This window comes from Thermobia domestica, chromosome 11 (genome assembly GCF_964235325.1).
Source record: "Thermobia domestica chromosome 11, izTheDome1.hap1.1, whole genome shotgun sequence".
Classification (NCBI taxonomy): Eukaryota; Metazoa; Arthropoda; class Insecta; order Zygentoma; family Lepismatidae; genus Thermobia; species Thermobia domestica.
Window position 1 is genome coordinate 260,384,092 of NC_137464.1, and position 19,145 is coordinate 260,403,236.

The following is a 19,145-nucleotide window of genomic DNA, read 5'->3' on the forward strand; positions in this document are numbered from 1 at the left end:
TATCAGCTGTAGAAGCCATCGCTATTACTACTTTATACGTGATCGGGAACTGCTTCTGCTGCGTGTATTCTTCTAAACGTTTAGCGTCAATAGAAAACTACGTACACTCATGTCCAAAATTATTGTCGCATGTCTATAAATATGTTGTTGTAGGAATATAATTTGATAACGAATTCACCTGGTATTTCTTATAGTGTTAGTATGTGTATAATCAGCAAAGACATGTATGTGGCAAATTTCATGTCAAAAGAGAAGTAAATAAGAACAATAAAACGAAAATAAAACTTTCTTGCCCTTTTAGCAACATTTTGTTTTATTCATTCTAATTTTCGTATTTATGATTCTTTTCCTATGAAATTTACCACAAATATACATTTTCCGATTATACACATAGTATCAGTATTAAAAATACTCTGCAAAATCATTAAATTATATTCTTACGAGAAGACAGTTATAGATATGCGGCAATAATTTTGGACACGAGTGTACATACAATTTTCTTTTGTGTTTAAATAACTGATAGTACATTAATTCATAGTTACATAGATCTACGAAAATCTCACAAACATCTCCCGCATTCAGCTCATAAAAGATTTTTCATAATTTTCAATTGGATGTTTTATGAAGATTCATTTAGTAAAAGGAATTGTCCTCATCGGCTTCTATCCCGAAGTTTTCCCACACATTTTCTTTACACACTAAACGGATTAAAAATTGTTAAATATTCATAGTTCTTTATACTAATCTAAAGTGCATTCAAGCTTAAACCAAACAGCAATAATAAAATACAAAAAGAAAATCCATTTAAGATCATACATTTAGATATATGTATATATATATATAGGCTTCCCTTTGACAAATGCTTTAAGTAGTAAAAATGTCAACGATCTTTTTTAAATCTTTGAATATATATTACTGAGTAATGAATATATATTACTGAGTAATTGTATTTGGTCGGCTAGCACTGCGAAAAGCACTGGCAAGATTCTTATTAAGTAACTAACTAACTAACTAACTAACTAAAAAAAGAAAAGCTATCGATTGTACCATCAGTTGACTTTCCAATAAAATCAGATTCTCCTAACAATTAAAAAGTAGTGGCTACGATTTTTTTTTCTTAAAAAACACACAACAATAAAACCTAGAATGAGATTTGGTAAGCAGTAACAATTATGGCACATGTGAACAACAGTAGTATATGACGTGTACGTATTTGTATTATATATGTACATATTAAAATATCACAGATTAAAAAAAGGAAAACATGAAACCTTTCTTCTGTCATGAATGCCCACTTTTCTGCTGTTGCCATTCCATTGTTTTGCTTTCTTTGGTTGTTTACCAGATCACTGCACAATCACTCCTCCGTTGGGGCACGGCTGATCGCCATGGTTGCCAGCACACTCTATCACCGGTGTGTGATGACTGTCCCACATTCCAGGGCCGCACATCTGACACAATCCACTCAAAGTACAGGGTATTCGAGGCATCTGACGAAATTGATGGAGAAGACCACGAGCCTGGAAACAGGACAGGACATCAAATGAATTAATTAACTCTTAATTTAAGGTTGCCAGTTTTTTCCTTTCTTCTTATTCTTCTTTTATTAACATAATACAGGGGCACTTTCGATATGTAACCTAATCCTAGATTATATTACACGCGAAAGAAGGCTTTAGGACGAAGAAAATACTGTTTTGTGGGACCTTGAATAAAGAAAAAAAAAGGAAATAAAATCTTTAACTTTTACGTCCCACGGTTATGCCGGTTAAGCTAAAGGAGACGGTGATGATGAGAGATGAATGAAATGGTGGAATGAAGAAAGTGGGAGGAAACGGGAGAACCCCGAGAAAACCCACGAGCACGGTGTTTGTCCACCACAAAGTCCACACGGCGCGAGCTGGGATCGAACCAGCGACCCCAAGCACCAGAAGTGAACGCTCTACCACTGAGCCACCGCCCCCCCCCCCTTGAATAAAGAGTTGAGAAGATAATTCATTAAATGCTTGTACGGAGTATTGTATTATATGGGTCAGAAACATGGACATTGCGCAAGAATGATGAAAAACGGTTGCAAGCTTTCGAAATGTGGGTGTGAAGAAGAACGGGAAGAATTAACTGGGTCGAGCGAAAAACCAATGAGAGGGTGTTAGAAATAGTGAGGGAAAAAAAAAAACAATTTTACGTATTATTAAGAAGAGGAAAAGAAACTATTTGGGTCATTGGTTAAGAAGGAACTGTATCGTGAGTGACGTGCTAGAGGGTATGGTGGCAGGAAAGAGAGGGAAAGGGCGAAGGAGACTACAATTAATGAACGATATCAAAACAGAAAAATCGTTATGAAGACGAAGAGATTAGCGGAAGATCACGGATCATGGAAGCTTCTCAGTTGCAGTAACTGACCTGCCAATAATGGCAGAATACTTATGATGATGATGATGATGAAGAATGGTAAAATATAAAAATAAAGCAACTGATTTATTTTAATTACGCAACCAAAAACGCCAATACAATTTACTTATTTATAAGGATAGGTTAGATTAATAAATTTAATTCCTCACTCACTATCGAACATGGACACTGAAATAGCTTGTAAGCCCTTCGAATCGAGAGACAGCGATGAGCAGCTGTACAGGATATGAAGGATACGTTTTTGCTTGAGACGCAGAAGAATCTGCCAAGCTAACAGTAGCATTTCCCAAAGAAATTTACATCCTCACTGTTGGAAGATGAGTTGGACACAAAGTGTTTATAAAGGTAGTACTTGCTGTTACCAAGTAAAATGGGAGCTAGCATGTGCAAATAAGTCATAGATACGAGATCGTTTGAATTTTGATGGAATATGATTCAAGGTTAACAGAAGATTATGAAGAAATACGATAAAGTTTATGATTTATGATACTAACGTGGTTTTATGAAGAGTATAGGTATGAGAGATTTATATATACCGCCATGTAAAATTCCTTTCCACCATGTAAAATTTCTTGGGTAGAGCAATAAAATGTACTCGGGATTTGGACTTTCCCTTCACCTTTTTATTATAAAAGTCTCCTTATATACACAAATTATAATAAATATTCCTCTAATATTTACTTAGGTAAGATTAAGATAGGAGCCCGGTGACCAAGCGTCGTGGGCTTTGAGGTGAGGTACTGTCGGTGACCGTGCGTCGTGAGAAAGAGGAAAGAAACCCGATGACCAAGCGTCGTGGGTATAAGGATGGGTACCTCTCGGTGACCGAGCGTCGTGAGAGGGGTTTTAGGTGTTTCGATCAATCCGGGAAGATTGATGTTGGTCGAGGCGTGCAGTTCCCTTTTATCCTGTATTGTCGGCTTCGGCTTCCTTCGTTGATTCTCGTCCTTCCGACTGTTGGCGATGGTGATCGATTTCTCTTCGGGACCGTCGTCTGTTTGTTTTTATTTATTATTAACACATGTAGTTCACACGTGGTTATTGCATGACGTGTAGACATGCGGAACCTTACAATATATAGAAGGCAAAGAATAAAGGAATACTCAAAGATATTGTGATTTTCAAGAACAGCAGTAGTTCTGGCTTGGTAGTTGTCACAATTTGTGCATTACAAAGATTTAAGATAACTAATTGGTCACAGATCAAGTTCAGACAACCCAAGTAGTAAAATTGTTCCCTTCAAATATTTTCTTACAATCACGAGAAAAAAAAAAAATCTTTTTTTTTTATTTGAAAAACCGTAAAATTCAACGAACAGTCTTAATCACAGAAAAGCCTTCTGAAAAGTACATCAGTGTTGAGCAGGCGAAGTAACGAAAGGAAATGAAGAGTTAGAATGAAAGTAGCGATAAAAATAATCTTACCTTTCTAAGGATCAACTCTCCATCCATGAATGTAGCTAAAGAACTGAAATGCAACAGCATCTCATCCGCTCGTAAATTCTGAGCAATGACATCATTAACTCCGTAGACACAGATGATGGCCAAACACAGGAACAAATGAAAGTAATCAGTCTGATAGTTCGCCCAGCAGGCTTCCCACATCTTTAATGCTTCTGCCTCACGGAATTCGCGCTTGAAACACCTACAAATACAAATACGGATGAATATGATCAAAATATGACTGACAATATCATTAGTACAGTCATAACACTTGCCATAGATTGTTTTACGTAACATAATAAAGTTCAAGAAAAAATTACTGAAAATAAAAAGATTTTATTTGGTTTACTTCCACAAGCAATGAACTGGAACAGTGTAAGCTTATCTCAGAATATTGCAATCATATGTGATTTGATTTTGACTTTAGCATCCCTTTCTGCAGCGAGCTAAATGAGATGTGTACCAACAGCTTAACGCGGAATCCGAATCACATGAGCTCCCATCGGGAATCGAACCCAGGTCTCCCACGCCAAAGGCGCGTATGCTAACTCAGCCACGATGGAGCTCACGAGTAATTTACATAAAAAAATGTAAGTTTAACATCACACAAAATTACTCAACAAATATTGATCATAGACGATTTTTATCATTCTACTTTAGTGATTGAATTATGTTTATGATGGTATTTATTTATTTTATTTTATTTTATTATTATTATTATTATTATTTGTAGGGGAAGGGTCATTTCTCAATATAGCATAAGTCATTTCTAAAAAATAAACTAGAATAAAATAAATTAATAAATAAGGGTATTTACTCTTGGAATTGAGTTTTCTTCGAAGTTTCCGAAAACTCATATTGTCATTTTATTATGATTACTGTGGACGGCAAAGGATATCAACGTAATACCAAGTTTGGGAATCGAACTTGGAATCCGTCCAGCGCCCATGCATTGACAGCTTCGCCAATAACAACCTGAATGCATACAAAGCTATCCGTACACAAACGCTGTTACAATGCAAATTGTGACGTGATTCAAACAAAACTAAGTTTTATTCCCAACCTTAGTGCATGGTAGCAACACACAACCGCAATAAACCACAATATTAGGAGTTATATTAAAAGCAATATACTTCAGCAATCCGATCTCATTATAAAAAACATGGTATAAAACCTAGTAGAGGCAGACTATGCACATAACAAGCACTAAGGAAAAATTCTGAATAAATTACACACACGATCCAACTCATTATAAATTTATTTATATATGTTTCAAAGCTTATTCTGGAACCTTACATGACGGTTTACATATAGGTTGGAAAAAAAATAAAAGATTTTTAAAAAAATATTCACTACCAAAAAATTGGATAATTACTAAACAGGTCTGAGTCTCAAGCCGCCATCATGCCCAATGGGATGTCGCTCTTTCTGCTTCGTTCACGAAGCTCCGCCCACGGGTCTAGAACCCAAGAGTAAACAACAAAAAACTGTTTGAGTTGCTCTTCAAGATGAACCAAACCATTATTCTCTGGAACTAATAGTTTCCATGCAATTAATATTTGTAATCAGGGAGGTTTATGTGGACACCCTCCATAACCTCTGAACCCTCAATTCATGCAAATTTTTATTCATTTCGTCTGCACATACATTCTCATTGGCTTAAACACTATCATGATGTATAAGAAGGGTCTGTAAGATTGATTGAGTTTTTTAACATCTTGTTAAGCAGCGAGGCTATATGAAACGTGGACTTACTGATTAACGTAGAATCTGAATCACATGAGCTCTCGCCGGGAATCGAACCTAGGTCTTCCACGCCAAAGGCGCGTACGCTTAGCCACGAAGGAGCTCAGAGTCTGTAAGAGTATGTTATCGCAGTAGTTCCCACGGATGAAGTTCAAACGTGAATAAAGAGTCCATTGTAACGCAAAATGAAAGAAAATGCAGCAATGAAAACTACACACACTTCTTTAAGTCCACTGCACAAAATAAAATGTATGTTCTAAAAATTGGTTTATACTAAAGATCACTATAATTTTGTTAATATTTCATAAATAAAGGTTTCCGTAGTAACTGCAGCATCACATGCTGTAATTTAAGAAGTGGGAGCGATACACTTTATTATGTATCCGTATGTATCCGAGAAATGCACCGCTCCGTATCTTTTATTCATTATTTTGATATAGTTTAAGTAATTAGATAATAATTTCCAATTAAAAGTTAACTGAAAAACATATTTAACTACATCATCTTACAACAAATAAATATGTACTATTATCAGGTACAAATATTAATGCATGTATGAAAATATTACTGATGTATACATATTTTCTACATGTACTACTTGAACCTGCGCTCTCTACACAGTGCATCATTCATATATGAGCATGAATCTCCTTGTCATTCCTCACAACATCTGTACATGTCCCTTTACAGACACATATGAAAGATGTCTTGATAAAAATCGGCAAGGGATATCATAAAGGGAAGATTTTTCGATTATTTTATCAATATCTCGCACCGTTTGCAAGATTTGACCCTACTTCCGGCTCGAGTTTCTGATTCATGTATGATCAGTGTTTTCTTTTTTCTTGTATGCAGTATGTAATAAGCAAACATATTACACACACAGTTAGTTATAATGTCAGTGATATGGGCAAAACACTCCAAACAAATAAAGATTCATCTTAGACTGGAGAAATGGATATCCTTCGTTTTTCGTTATCATTTGGCCATCAAACAAACGCCTCCGAGATATACAATCCCTGTATACAAGTATGTGATGTTGGAATGCATAACTCGTAGGATATGATGCTTTACTTTTTCAAAATTTCAATACTTCCAGTGTACCCCTAAAAATATAATAAGAAATAACGGCCTTTTACAGATATTCATTTAGAACTGGACAATCTACACAAAATTTGCAATCGATCAGTGAAATCAAAAGAACTGGCCACAAACATATAAACTTTTCTTGACCACAAACATATAAACCTAGCATTTTAATATATAGATGAATATTTTCTACATGTATTACTGGTAGCAAACCAAAACTGACCAAAGCACTTCTCTAATAGCTTCGGCAATGTTTATAAAAGGATTATTAATATAATTGGTGGTTTGGTCAGTTTTGGTAAATAAAAGGCAGCATAAACTTACAGCAAAATCCATCGGTGGCAGAAAAGCAGTTCCATGGCATCAGTGTGTTTTTCAAGATGAGCATAAAATTTAGGCACGATCACTCTGATTAGCTCTCGGAGGTAGTTCTGAAAGTAAAGTAAGAAAAGAAATATATATATATATAATGCAACGATAACGTTTATGTATTGAATTTATTTTCTTTATGCTGTTAAAAATACAATAAATGAGGAAGCAATAGTTGATTAAAATGCATTTTTAATTTCTGCGAAATGAGTGATAAGTATTAAGGAAATACAAAGATTAAAATGAATTAAAAAAATAGTTGAATTCATTGAAATAATTATCGTGGTAAGTTTAATCGAAATGGGACCGCAATATTTAATTGTGTGTTGCAATAAGTTAGTGAATATTAGCCCGCCAAATTTTGTAATTTCGTCTAGTGGTATCCTGGTAGTACTAACACAAAGGATTGTGGAGGCCAACTGGCACACATTCAACGCACTGCTTCCAACCTCCTTATTTGGTTTGCTCCGCCGGAGTATGTTACCTCCTAATTCATGCAGATTCTCAATTGGATCATGACGCTGGATTAACCCGTCATTACTCAAGGTCGTCAGAATTAAATCGTTACTTGCGGGTGAACGCAGTGCTCACATTGCTTTCTGACACCCCTCTCCCCCCCTCCCGTTTGATATATTTTACTGGTGGTACCAAAGATAATTTGTATTTAAAACTTTTTCATAAATATGGTTCACTCGTAGAGCTCTTACCTCTGGTGTGCGGGGTCCCTGATTGGATCCCCGAACAAGTTAGTTTGTGGTGGACAACATCGTGTAAGTGGGATTTCTCGGAGTACTCCCGTTTCCTCCTATTTTTTTATTCCACTAATTCTTCCATCATCGTTCACTTGCCTTAATCATACTCTCCTTTAACCTAACGGGCATAATCATTGGACATTAAAATAAAAGACTTCATTTCATTTTTATTTTTTCATAAATATTTATGAACTATCGAATGAGTGTTAGCATAAAAATATATTATTTCATCAATATTTTTTATTATTATTACCATTGGGTCTTAATACCGCAATATTGAATCAATTGCTAATTTATTAGCATACATCAATAATACTTTCTTTAAAAGATCAACGTAAGATACTTGAAACATTAATATCATTGTCAGTTATTGAGTTACTAGCTCTATTACTTTGTTTTTCAACTACTCTTGTATTTGGTTTTCAGGTAACAATAAAAAAAAAAAAAAAATAGAAAAAAAAAATTTTGAAATAGCAGCACGCAGAACTACAATAGTAAGGCATGAATTGCTAACATATTCGAATAACGATATAACTTGTTTTAACTAAACTGTTTTCAGTCACAAGTACAATCAAGAGCTCCGTATCCAAATGTAATTCCTTCCCAGCCAAGTTTGTTTGTGGTGGACAACATCGTACCCGTAAACTTTCTCGGGGTACTCCCGTTTCCTTCCACTTTCTCATTCCACCAATTCTTCCATCATTCATTTGCCTCAAATATTCGTTACCCTCAACATAAAGGGCATAATCGTGAAACGTTAAACTGAAAGATTTCATTTTATTTCATTTCCAATTGGAGTTCCAACGTTACTCATCAATGTCATCCCTATACCCTCCGTAACACGTTATGCACAATGTAACCGTATCGTCTTGAAACATTTAGCACACCTTGCAGTCGTTTTCCGGTTTATAGTATTTGGCCGAAAAATGCACAGCTCTTGCTCCAGCAGGCAGAAAAAGTTCATAGTGTTGCAGCCCAGAATTTCTTTGGATGCGTAGCCGAAGACCCGAATGAAATTCTGTTGAAGTAGCTCTTCTTCCACTAAAAGGTCTTGTTAACTCCAAGCCTAATGTTTTCAGGATGGTTCTACAGGACACAAGATCATCGGTGTTTTGATTGTAAATTATTTGTGAATTAATGCCTGCAATATCCATGATAAGAGTAAATGGTACGATAAAATCTGAAAAGGCCAGCGAAAGAACTCTAGCAACTGACGAGATTTCTTTTCGTTCTTTCTATTAGCTGTAACAACGGAGAGGTTTTGCTTTGTTGCAAGTTCATTTACACAGCCAACCGACGAAAATTATTTGCCCATCGTAATATTGTGTCCATTACGAATAACTGATTATGTAAGTCATTTTACTGCACTTCTCGATGAAATGTCAATGGGTTATTTCTATCCATTGGGTTGTTTCTATTTCCATATTATACGTGTATTACACGCGACAATCGACGAGTAAAACTATCTTGATGCCGTACTTGCTAGGTTTGTTCGGCATATGTTGCTTGAAAGAATGTCGTCAATGAAATCCCAAAAGCATTTCATCAATAGCCACATACTCTACATCTCTGCACAAAACTCTATAACTGATCTCTAACAAGGGCTAGTTTATGTTGATTTTCTCGTTCCGATCGCGTTGAAATATCAAATCGCAAAGCTCTCAAAAGGACATAAAATGATTATAGCTCTTTGCAAACCCAAACTGTTCTGGTACGGGCCCATCTGTTTCTCACAGACCTTGGACGACTTGACGCAACAAGCTAAGCAGAGGAAACCAAAAACTGCTTTAACTTCAATAAGGTTCGTATCCAAGACATTTCTCGTCCGGTAATAATTCTCTTAGTTTTACCAATTTGATGTGAGTATAAACCTTTAATTCCTCAATTATGTTTCCGGGAAAATATAGCTCAAAACACTCAAGCACAGTTCTTGCTCTTTAGTTTTTCTTTGACGCCTGGAAACTGGATAAAACTATGTTTTTCTTCCTTCTACGACAAGCTTTTGGGCGAGCATTAACATGCTACAATGTTACACTGCCACTATCATAAGTCACTGGGACTCTGATTGGTCCTTTATTCTCTTGTTCAGTTGATATCTCTCTAGCAATGTAGTGATCTGCTACTGCATCACTGTTCACTCTCCGACGTTACTTCCTTGCCTTCCCTTTTATGTAGGAAAATATCTGCATGAAACTGCTCCTCGTTGGATTCATAGGAAACCTTCAACAACCATTGTTGACCACAGCTTCTGTTGGTCAATATCGAAAAGAGTGCACAAAAAGGCTGTCGTTCCCTGCGCGTGAGCGTGGTGCTCACCAAGACTACGTTGCTTTATGAGACAGCCATTTAATCAACACTGATATCTCGAACATACAAAACAGTTACTCCTCACTATCAATAGTAAGTCGTAGTTTTAATATGTGAGCAACTTTCTAATATTTTAAAACTGAACTGGGTAGAACATTCGTCTTCAATTTACAAGTTTCGGTTTAATTACCAATACTACTGTTGTTATTTTTTTCTTGCTTTATGCAAAAGTTGACATGACAATTTAACGATAATGCTATTTACTCTTGATCTTCCTGTGCACAACAGCAATTACACTGTGAAGATCGTAGCTTACGGGTACAGATAACCGGCAAATAATTTAATATATTACTTTGTACCTTGCATTCTAACTATTTTCAATAACTGACAGATTTGAAATTAAATATCTTCTTATGTGTATTTAAAAAAAAAAAAAAAAAAAAAAAAATGACCAAAACATTAAATATATGTTAATAACACTTGTGTAACAGTTCCGGCAATGTGGCATCGCCTTCATCAGACACATTATCAAAGATCTATTCAAGAATAACAACTTAAATAGAAGACAAAGTGAAAGGAGGGCACGCCCATTTTTCCCGAAGTCAATCTAGTTTTCTATTTACTTTGTACATCTATCTGTACAAAACGAAACTTTATAATTAGGCGCCTGTCACATACTTTCCCAATTATTTGCAAAAAGGTAAATTTTTGACTAGGTACCTGTTATATACTTTCCTTAATTATTTGCACACCTCTTTTTTTCTGAATTTGAACAATGCTCATATAGCAGTGTTGTTTACTCTTTTATATATAAAAAATATGTTTTATACAGATAGATGTAAAAAGTGAAGGAGGAAAAGCGGGTGTGCTCTCCTTTCACTTTCTGTTTTTATTGGGTGGCCCCTAACTGTTGGCGTTCTTTTAAGTGAAATTTTTCGTGAAAATAAAATGTTTTGCAATGCGTTTTATGTTATTCAATAGAGAATTATGTGCTCTCAAGGTTTTTTTTTTTTTTTTTTTTTTTTAATGCTGATATATTTTTGTTCTTTTCAGGTCATTAAAATAGTGTGTCAAGTCGACAAAAAAAGAGAACATTTTCAACACTTTCTGCCTTTTGCGTTTAATCGAGGTGCCAAAGCCACAGACGCTACTTGAGAGATTTGTGAAGTGTATGGCGAAGAAGTCATGCCTCTTATGACAATTCAAAATTGGTTCCTCAAAGACATGCATCGCACCGGACGCTCCGTTCAGTTCGGTGAGGAACGACTATTAGTTTATTGACGAAGAGCCACGCCAAACGACGAGCGAATTGGCCGAAATAATGAAATGCTTGCACAGTACTAGAGCGCCACCTTCACTCGATGGAAAAGGTTCAAAAGAAACAAAAAAACGCCAGAACTTATGGGCCAACCCAACATTTAAGTTGTTGCTCTTGGATTGATCTTTAACAGTGTCTGATGAAAGCGATATTACATTGCCAAAATTAACACACAAGTGTTAGTGATATATATTTAATGCTTTGATCAGTTCTGTTTTACTAATATTGTCGTTTATTTTTATGCGTATGAATACTTACCAAGCTTCTATCCATATCATTGTCCCTAGGTGTACAAACGAAGATAGCTTTCTGCATAAGGCCTTCAAAGCACCAAAAAGCATCAGACTCATTTTGGATTTCCGCTAACACAGGGGCCAGTAGATCCGACATGCCTTGCGTATAGCCCACGCGAGGATTGTAAACCGCATAGTTAAGGAGAATACTTCTGAAATTAGAAAATAAAATAATTTTTAATGCATTATATATCTAAATGAAGTCATTTAATCAAGTATTATAAACACAAAACAAAATCATATTGACTTTTTTAACTTAGGTTAGCTGATTTATTTTTAACTAAAGTAGAAATTCATATATACAATATAAATAACTTACCTAAACATGTTAGGAAAACTTTACAATACTTCGTTTCATTCAATCAGAATTTATCCGATCTAAAGAACAAACCAAACCAAACTATTTGACGCGAGCCTAAGCCTGCTCCAGCGCCAACCGCTAGCGATCCAGCCTAGCGGCGAGCACATGTGACTCCCCAGTTTGCCTCACGACGCTGGGTGAACGCCGAAAATTGGGGACTCGAACCCGGGACCACGCGGAAATGAGTCCAACGCTGTAACCACTAGATTGTGGTGTTCCCTATACGATCTAAAGATTAAGGTTAATAATAAAGTCGATTACGACACGCCAAAATGCGTTGATAGGCCTCAATGCCTTTTAAATCTTAAAATAGTAGATATGTTTTTCACATACCCACTTCACTTTGACAGGAGTTTCCAAACCTTTTAAATCGTGCAGCCCTTCACATGCCACATTTTATGCACAAGGCTCGTTAAATAAAGAGAAATGTTATATTAAGTGCCTTTTGTCTGAATATTTTATGCGAAAAAAGGCTCTAATTCTTTAACCTAACCTCGCTCCAGGAGTCACATTAAATGCCTAATTATAATATGAATAAACTTTTTTTTTGTCGCAGATCCTTCTTTCTTTCTTTTGTAACTTCATCCATGCATGCAAAAAAAAAAAATCATTTTATTTCACTCTTTTAAATATGAACACACATTGAAAATTTGCTAAGTTTCCCTTTCACGTACGGCCGTAAACCGTAAGTGTTAAGGCAGTAGAGACAAATAACTTTAAAACCCAGCCTTAGATGTACACAGTACGGCAATTACAAAAATCCAATCGGTTTGTAAAAAAGAAATTAATAACAAGTAGTTCACGATTGGGAATTAGCTTTCCGGGCTATCGGAATCTATGGTCATGTTAACCCATCACGAATGAGGGATGACGTCCCTCGGTGATCACACTATTAGGGGAAAGGAAAGGAAGAAAGCTTCGTGGGACCTATATGTTAGGTATTGTACCTAGGTATAATTATCAGAAGAATAAGTACCAACATTCCTTAGGATTAGGATTAGGAATTAGATTTCTGGGCTTTTGGCGTCTATGGCCATATTAACCCGTCACGTATGAGGGATGAAGATCCCTCGGTGATCACAATATTAGGGGAAAGGGAAGGAAGGAAGCGGCCTGGGACCTATATGTTAGGTACCATCCCGGAAACTGCCTTTTGTAAATGAGAAAAATGTCGCTCAGGATGGCTGGTCTGAAAAAGCTTTCACTCTTTTTCGATCAAGTGTCCCCACCGAGAATCGAAACCGGGACGGTTCGCACCAAAGACGAGAGTCTTATAAACTATGCTATGCGGGGCCAGGAATAAGAAGTGGAATCAACTGACCTCAGTTTATTCAAAGCAGGAACATTTTTTGTCTATATATAGCTTTGCACCATTCAGTATATCATGAAATGACTGGGAATTTCTGAAATGATATTCAAGATTTTAGTCACTACTTTCTGTATGGTGGAAACATTATCAAAAAAAAAGCAACCCTTCGGTAATTCTTTTAATTTGGGGAAAAGAAAGTAACATAGGGACATTAGCAAGAAAGTGGGGTGTCAAACATTTTTCGGTCAAAAACTCACGACTGTAATAATACACATGTAACCGACCGTTTATCGGTTGTTTACATTCTGTTTAAGTTGGCTCCCATATTGTAATGTTTACCGGTTGTTTATGCAGCGTTAAAGTTGGTTTTCGTATTGTGATACTGCACCCTAGTGCTTTTAAAGATTCGTTCTAATGTTAATTTGTTTCCGTCGCCAATAAAATAAATGGCACAAATGGGACTAATTCTATATGAGATATGCAAAACACACCAATAATCTTACTCCGAAAATTTCCAAGTGTTTATCTACAACTGTTTCGCGTTACCGTAATAATTTAACTCCTGTTGTATGTTGGCCTTAAGAAACCCCGAGCTTAATATACATTTAAATTTAATTTATACTTTTACTTTACCTGATAGAAGTATTTTCCCTCAGCTTCGGAATGTATGATTTAAAATACAATTGCTGTTGTTATTCAGTTGTGTTGCTACACGTCGTTCATTTGTTACTCATTCTGGCGTTAATCTGTTAATCATTCTGGCTATTACTGCAAGAGGGCGTTTGAATCGCTATACGTGCAGCTAAAATGCAAATGGCGTTTTTCCCACACAGCGGGAACGGTGATTACTATAGTAATAGATCAACAGTTCCGAGAAGTGACTAGGTGAGTTTTAAAATTTTCATTATATGATTATTTCTAATAATCAGGAGATGTCATTTAATAGATAAAACAACTGCTTATTTGGCTAGGGTTTTGTATTGTAACAGAAGGGATATAAATTTGTTTTTGTTCGTAATCGACTATGTAATATTAAAACCGCGTTTATCAAGGCCTGGTTCCGAGTGTAAGATGACGCAGTGAATCGCCATAATCGATACGTATAAGACGATGGCCTAGGTCGCTCCTCTAAATGTAGAAATTACGTAATCAAAAGTGAAAATCCGGAAGTCAACCTAGTCTAAATTAATAATTGGAATAAACCTAAACTACTATTTGGAACAAAGAGACCCTGAGGAGTCTGACTGAAGAGAAAATTTATTATTAACCTTTCTTTTGGACAAAGGCCATTGAGTGCTACCTCCGCCATCATTAGGATCCTAAAGTGATGGGCCAGGAGGTATAAATTGTTGAAATTAATTTCATCGGTTTGTGGAACGACATCCTACTATGGTAGTATGTGGAGCCAACAATCCGGGGATATTAGAGTCGACTCTTCACACAGACAGGTTGGATAGCTTAGCTTAACCTGTGGACTATTCTGTGGGACCTTCGACGAAACGGGTAACATCCATTTCTTATTTTTCATAAACAATATAACAGTTTGCTAAATGGAATTCTTAAGAATCCGTATGTGTAACTAAACCGAAGGGCGTTACGCGTCTCCATACTCATCACCGTTATCCACTCATATACATATACTGCATGCCATAAGCATGTATGATTGAATTATTAAATCTTATGTGTTTGATACGTGAAATTGAAAATTTGTATGTTGATATTATGGTGAAACTTTACTTTGGACGCACCTCTCAATAGTAATGTACTCTGAGATTTTTGAATGTTTAGGCTAGGTAGGGTTATTTTAAACACATTGCTAGATTATGTAGGTTAGGTTAGATCTAAATTTTAAATGTGTGTCCCATAATATTTATGTCGGTTAGGTTAGGAAATTTGATTTTATCCGTACTTCTAAATTTAATACGTGCCTTTTTATATTGTAGTGTGATATATGTTGTTTTGTTAGGAAACCTTTACTGTGAACGCACCTATGAATATTTCATATCTAAATGATATGGTAAATATTATTCGAAACGGACCTCTATTGTGCATTCAGCGTATTATGGCAGAAGATAGTTTGATGGCTAGGTTAGAATTCTAAGTGCTTCGTAACCCATTTCATTTGATTTAATATTGCTCCGTAATGTATGTCGCTTGTAAACGTTATGATGAAATTTCTTTGAGAGTGCCTTTATATATCAATGTGTCCTTTTAAAGTCATATTTATAATACATTTGTATAGGTTAGGGAAAAGTTCCATTTCGTACGTGTAGAGCCGGTAAAAATTGTACTTTGAACGTGTTTTTCCATATTTTGTCGTGTGTCCCTTTGATATTATTTTGTGATATATTTCTGTATACGTGCTTTCCATATTTTGTCGTGTGCTCTTTGATACTACTTTGTGATACATCTCTATATGCTCAATACGTGTAAAGTCGGTAAAATTGTACTTTGAACGTGTCTTTTACTATTTTGTCATGTGCCCTTTCATATGAAATGAAATAAAATCTTTAAGTTTTACGTCCCACGGTTATGCCGGTTAGGCTAAAGGAGACGGTGATGATGAGTAATGAATGAAATGGTGGAATGAAGAAAGTGGGAGGAAACGGGAGTACCCCGAGAAAACCCACGCACACGGTGTTTGTCCACCACAAAGTTCACTTGGCGGGGGCTGGGATCGAACCCGGGACCCCAAGCACCAGAGGTGAACGCTCTATGTGCCCTTTCATAGTGTCTCGTAATATATTAGTAATTTGAAATTTTCTTTCGTGTATCTTTTCATATTGCTTTGCACCATATATTTAGTCTTGTAGGTTAGGGAAAATCGAAAATAACGTGTCCTTCGATGTTGATATCGTATCATGATATAAGTGCGAATAATCGGTCTGTGCCGATTCGGGAGAACTTTACTCTGGACATACCTCCGGATTTCGATATTATTATTTCTAAAATACCACTTCGTACTTTTTTTTTTTTTTTTTTTTTTTTAAGTTTAGGTAGATGTTTACTTTGAACGTGCCATGATTACGGTGCGAAATTAAGTGTTTGTGCCTACTTATTAAACATATATTTGCCCCATCGGAAACCGATAACGTTGAAATATTTCTCAACTTGCTACTCTCAAGTAGAATATGATTCCTTATGCGTATCCATCCCTCTTCAAGTTTAACTAGTTGTGAACAAAATAATAATAAGTTAAAGTGATAGTAGTTCTTAAAAAGGCGTTCTAATATTTGGACCCTGTCGAGTAGATGTAGTTTTTTTTTTTTTTTTCTCGCTAGACATTTGTAAATATATCATTTTCATTAATAGTAGTGTTTTTTTTTTCACATTAGATATATTATGCGAATGATGCATAGGCTAACGTAAAGTAATACATGATGCTACTTATTTACTTTTTAAATTAAAAATGAAATTGTAGTAGCGATGATACGGCCTATGTTTGCATGTTAGTTGATGACTGACAGGGATATTGTAAGCAACGAACGCCCAATTAAAAAAATCCTTTTGTGAACACATAAGTAGAGAGGATGGATCGCCAATTCTTTGAGTGGTAATGAGTTTCTATATGTATTAACGAAATATGTGTGAGAATTTAGATATTTTAAACCACTGCAATAACATAATTTCATAAAATGTCGATAAAGTGTCTTTGAGATACCACGATGGAGGCAAATGTTTAATGACAATTCTTTTGTTGGATCTGTTATAATGTAATTGTTAACGAATGGCACGAATAAAATAGTCATGAAAATTTAACTTTATGATTTCGAATACAATCTATTAACTTGAACTTATAAAGTTCTAATTGCTCGTTTTTTTTTGTGTGTGTGTTTTTTTTTATGTACCAGTTAAGTTGAACAATGTTAATTCTTCTTTCATTCTTGGTTGGCCACAAAACAAGAATTTGGAAATCTTCTGATAATAGATAATAATTTCATTTGTTTTCTTTTCTTTTCTAAAGCTAACCTGATTTATTTTTTTTTCTTACCCATACATTGAGTTTGAGTAATTATGCAGACTATAGGTTTATTATAAGTGACTGTACCCATAATTTTTTTTTTTTTTCAACGCCCGGGAAAAGGTGTTGTTAGACACTCTTTTCAGTTTGCATGTTTTAGTTAAAGAATGGGACACGGAACGTGTATACAGCTTCCGTTTCTTTAAATCTTCCTTTATTGTTTGGCAAATAAGCTCCCTTATTTACCCCCACGAGATCTGATATTACCCTCAGACCTAAATTTCGGCCATTTAAAATGATACCCCATACTTTATCTGCTATTTCAGTTGCTTTGATAGATCATCTTGAACCTGGGAGCTCATAGATAGCTTTGCTAGCACTGAACCTCTTATGACACTTAACAATACCTGAACGAGAAAAGCAACTGTCCCTATATATATATCTCAAATGTTTCCGTTGGAGTTTTTCCTACGCGTGCACAGAACTTATTCACTCTTTGTTCCATTGTTGAAATGGTAGTGAAGAATCACAACGCCAGTTTACACTGAGTCGCATCACGCGCCACACTTACGACCGGCTGAGTTGAAAATATCTGTACATGTTCAAGGTCATACGCAAGATTCACCACTATGTAAAACTACCATGGCAAAAATAAACTTTGGAGTAAAAAGTTAGCCTCGTTTCCTACTTGCCGCACTCTGCATTAACAACTTGATGAAGCCTCATGAGCTAAACGGAATATTGTAATGTTTTCCAGTTTCAAGACGTAACGAGATTAGTTCTTAAAAGGAAACTCATAGAGATCGAATCTTAAAAGAAAAATTTACAAAGAAGATACCCTATTTACTAGTGTTAATGTTAGAAAAGCGTTATCAAATCTTCAAATCACATGCTATTTAACTAAATAACTCTTAACTTGGAAACAATTAGCATTTAAGATCTTGTTTACACCTTTGTAGCTTCTATACTACACTAGAGATTAGTGATTGGCTACAGCGTTACGTATCAGAGCTGGTACCATCCGCACTGTCGTATTTGAATATCGTTTATTAATCATTCGTAATACACACTTTTATCCGCTGAAATTCATTTATAAATTTCTAGTGTATTAGTGTGTGAGTGGTACAAGAAAAGTTGAGTATTTAGCGAAAAGACGAATGATATGAGAGAGAGAGAGAGAGAGAGAGAAAAAAAAAACACAGTGATTCAATAACAATGGCTTTGTACAAATTTATCAATATCGAAATTCTGAAGAAAAACTAACATATTCTATACAAGAAACCAAATTTAAAAATCATATACTCAAATATATATGATTTTTCAGTTTTTCCTCAATTTGACCAGAGCTTGATCCTTTTAAGCTTCGTGGCTACAGAGCTTCTTTTCTGTATGCGTGTTCGCAAGGTCAAATCTTTCTAGAAGTACAATGGCTGGAATAAAGCCGTGTACTGATTTAGATTACAATATATTACTAGGTGCGGTCCGTGTTACATAAAAACGAAATGTACAATAATCTGTCTCAGGAAATTAATGCTGTTACACTAATATATATATATATATATATATATATATATATATATATATATATATATATATATATATATCGGGTGTTCTAAAATTGGCGCCCACGGATCACAGAACACTATTCTATATGTCAAAATACAGCGAAAATATATATATAATTGTATATATTTCGGGTCCTCGTGTGGACATGCGAATTGCACTATGTGGCAATGTCGCAGATAAAGAACCATACAGAAGATATACCAATCCATCAAATAGTTAC

General features: G+C 35.4%; 1 protein-coding gene across 5 annotated transcripts in view; it reads right to left on the reverse strand.

The window, feature by feature from the left end:
* Positions 1-479: 479 nt before the first annotated feature.
* Positions 480-19,145, reverse strand: part of TBC1D16 (TBC1 domain family member 16) — a 52,259-nt gene continuing 33,593 nt past the window's right edge. For all 5 annotated transcript variants that reach the window (XM_081732168.1, XM_081732169.1, XM_081732171.1 and 2 more), the window contains exons 11-14: positions 11,694-11,880; positions 7,014-7,120; positions 3,837-4,056; positions 480-1,520 (exon numbers count right to left, since the gene is read on the reverse strand). In XM_081732168.1, the coding sequence (XP_081588294.1) occupies positions 1,347-1,520; positions 3,837-4,056; positions 7,014-7,120; positions 11,694-11,880 (688 nt within the window). In that variant the 3' untranslated portion in view covers positions 480-1,346. The remainder of the gene's footprint in view (positions 1,521-3,836; positions 4,057-7,013; positions 7,121-11,693; positions 11,881-19,145) is intronic.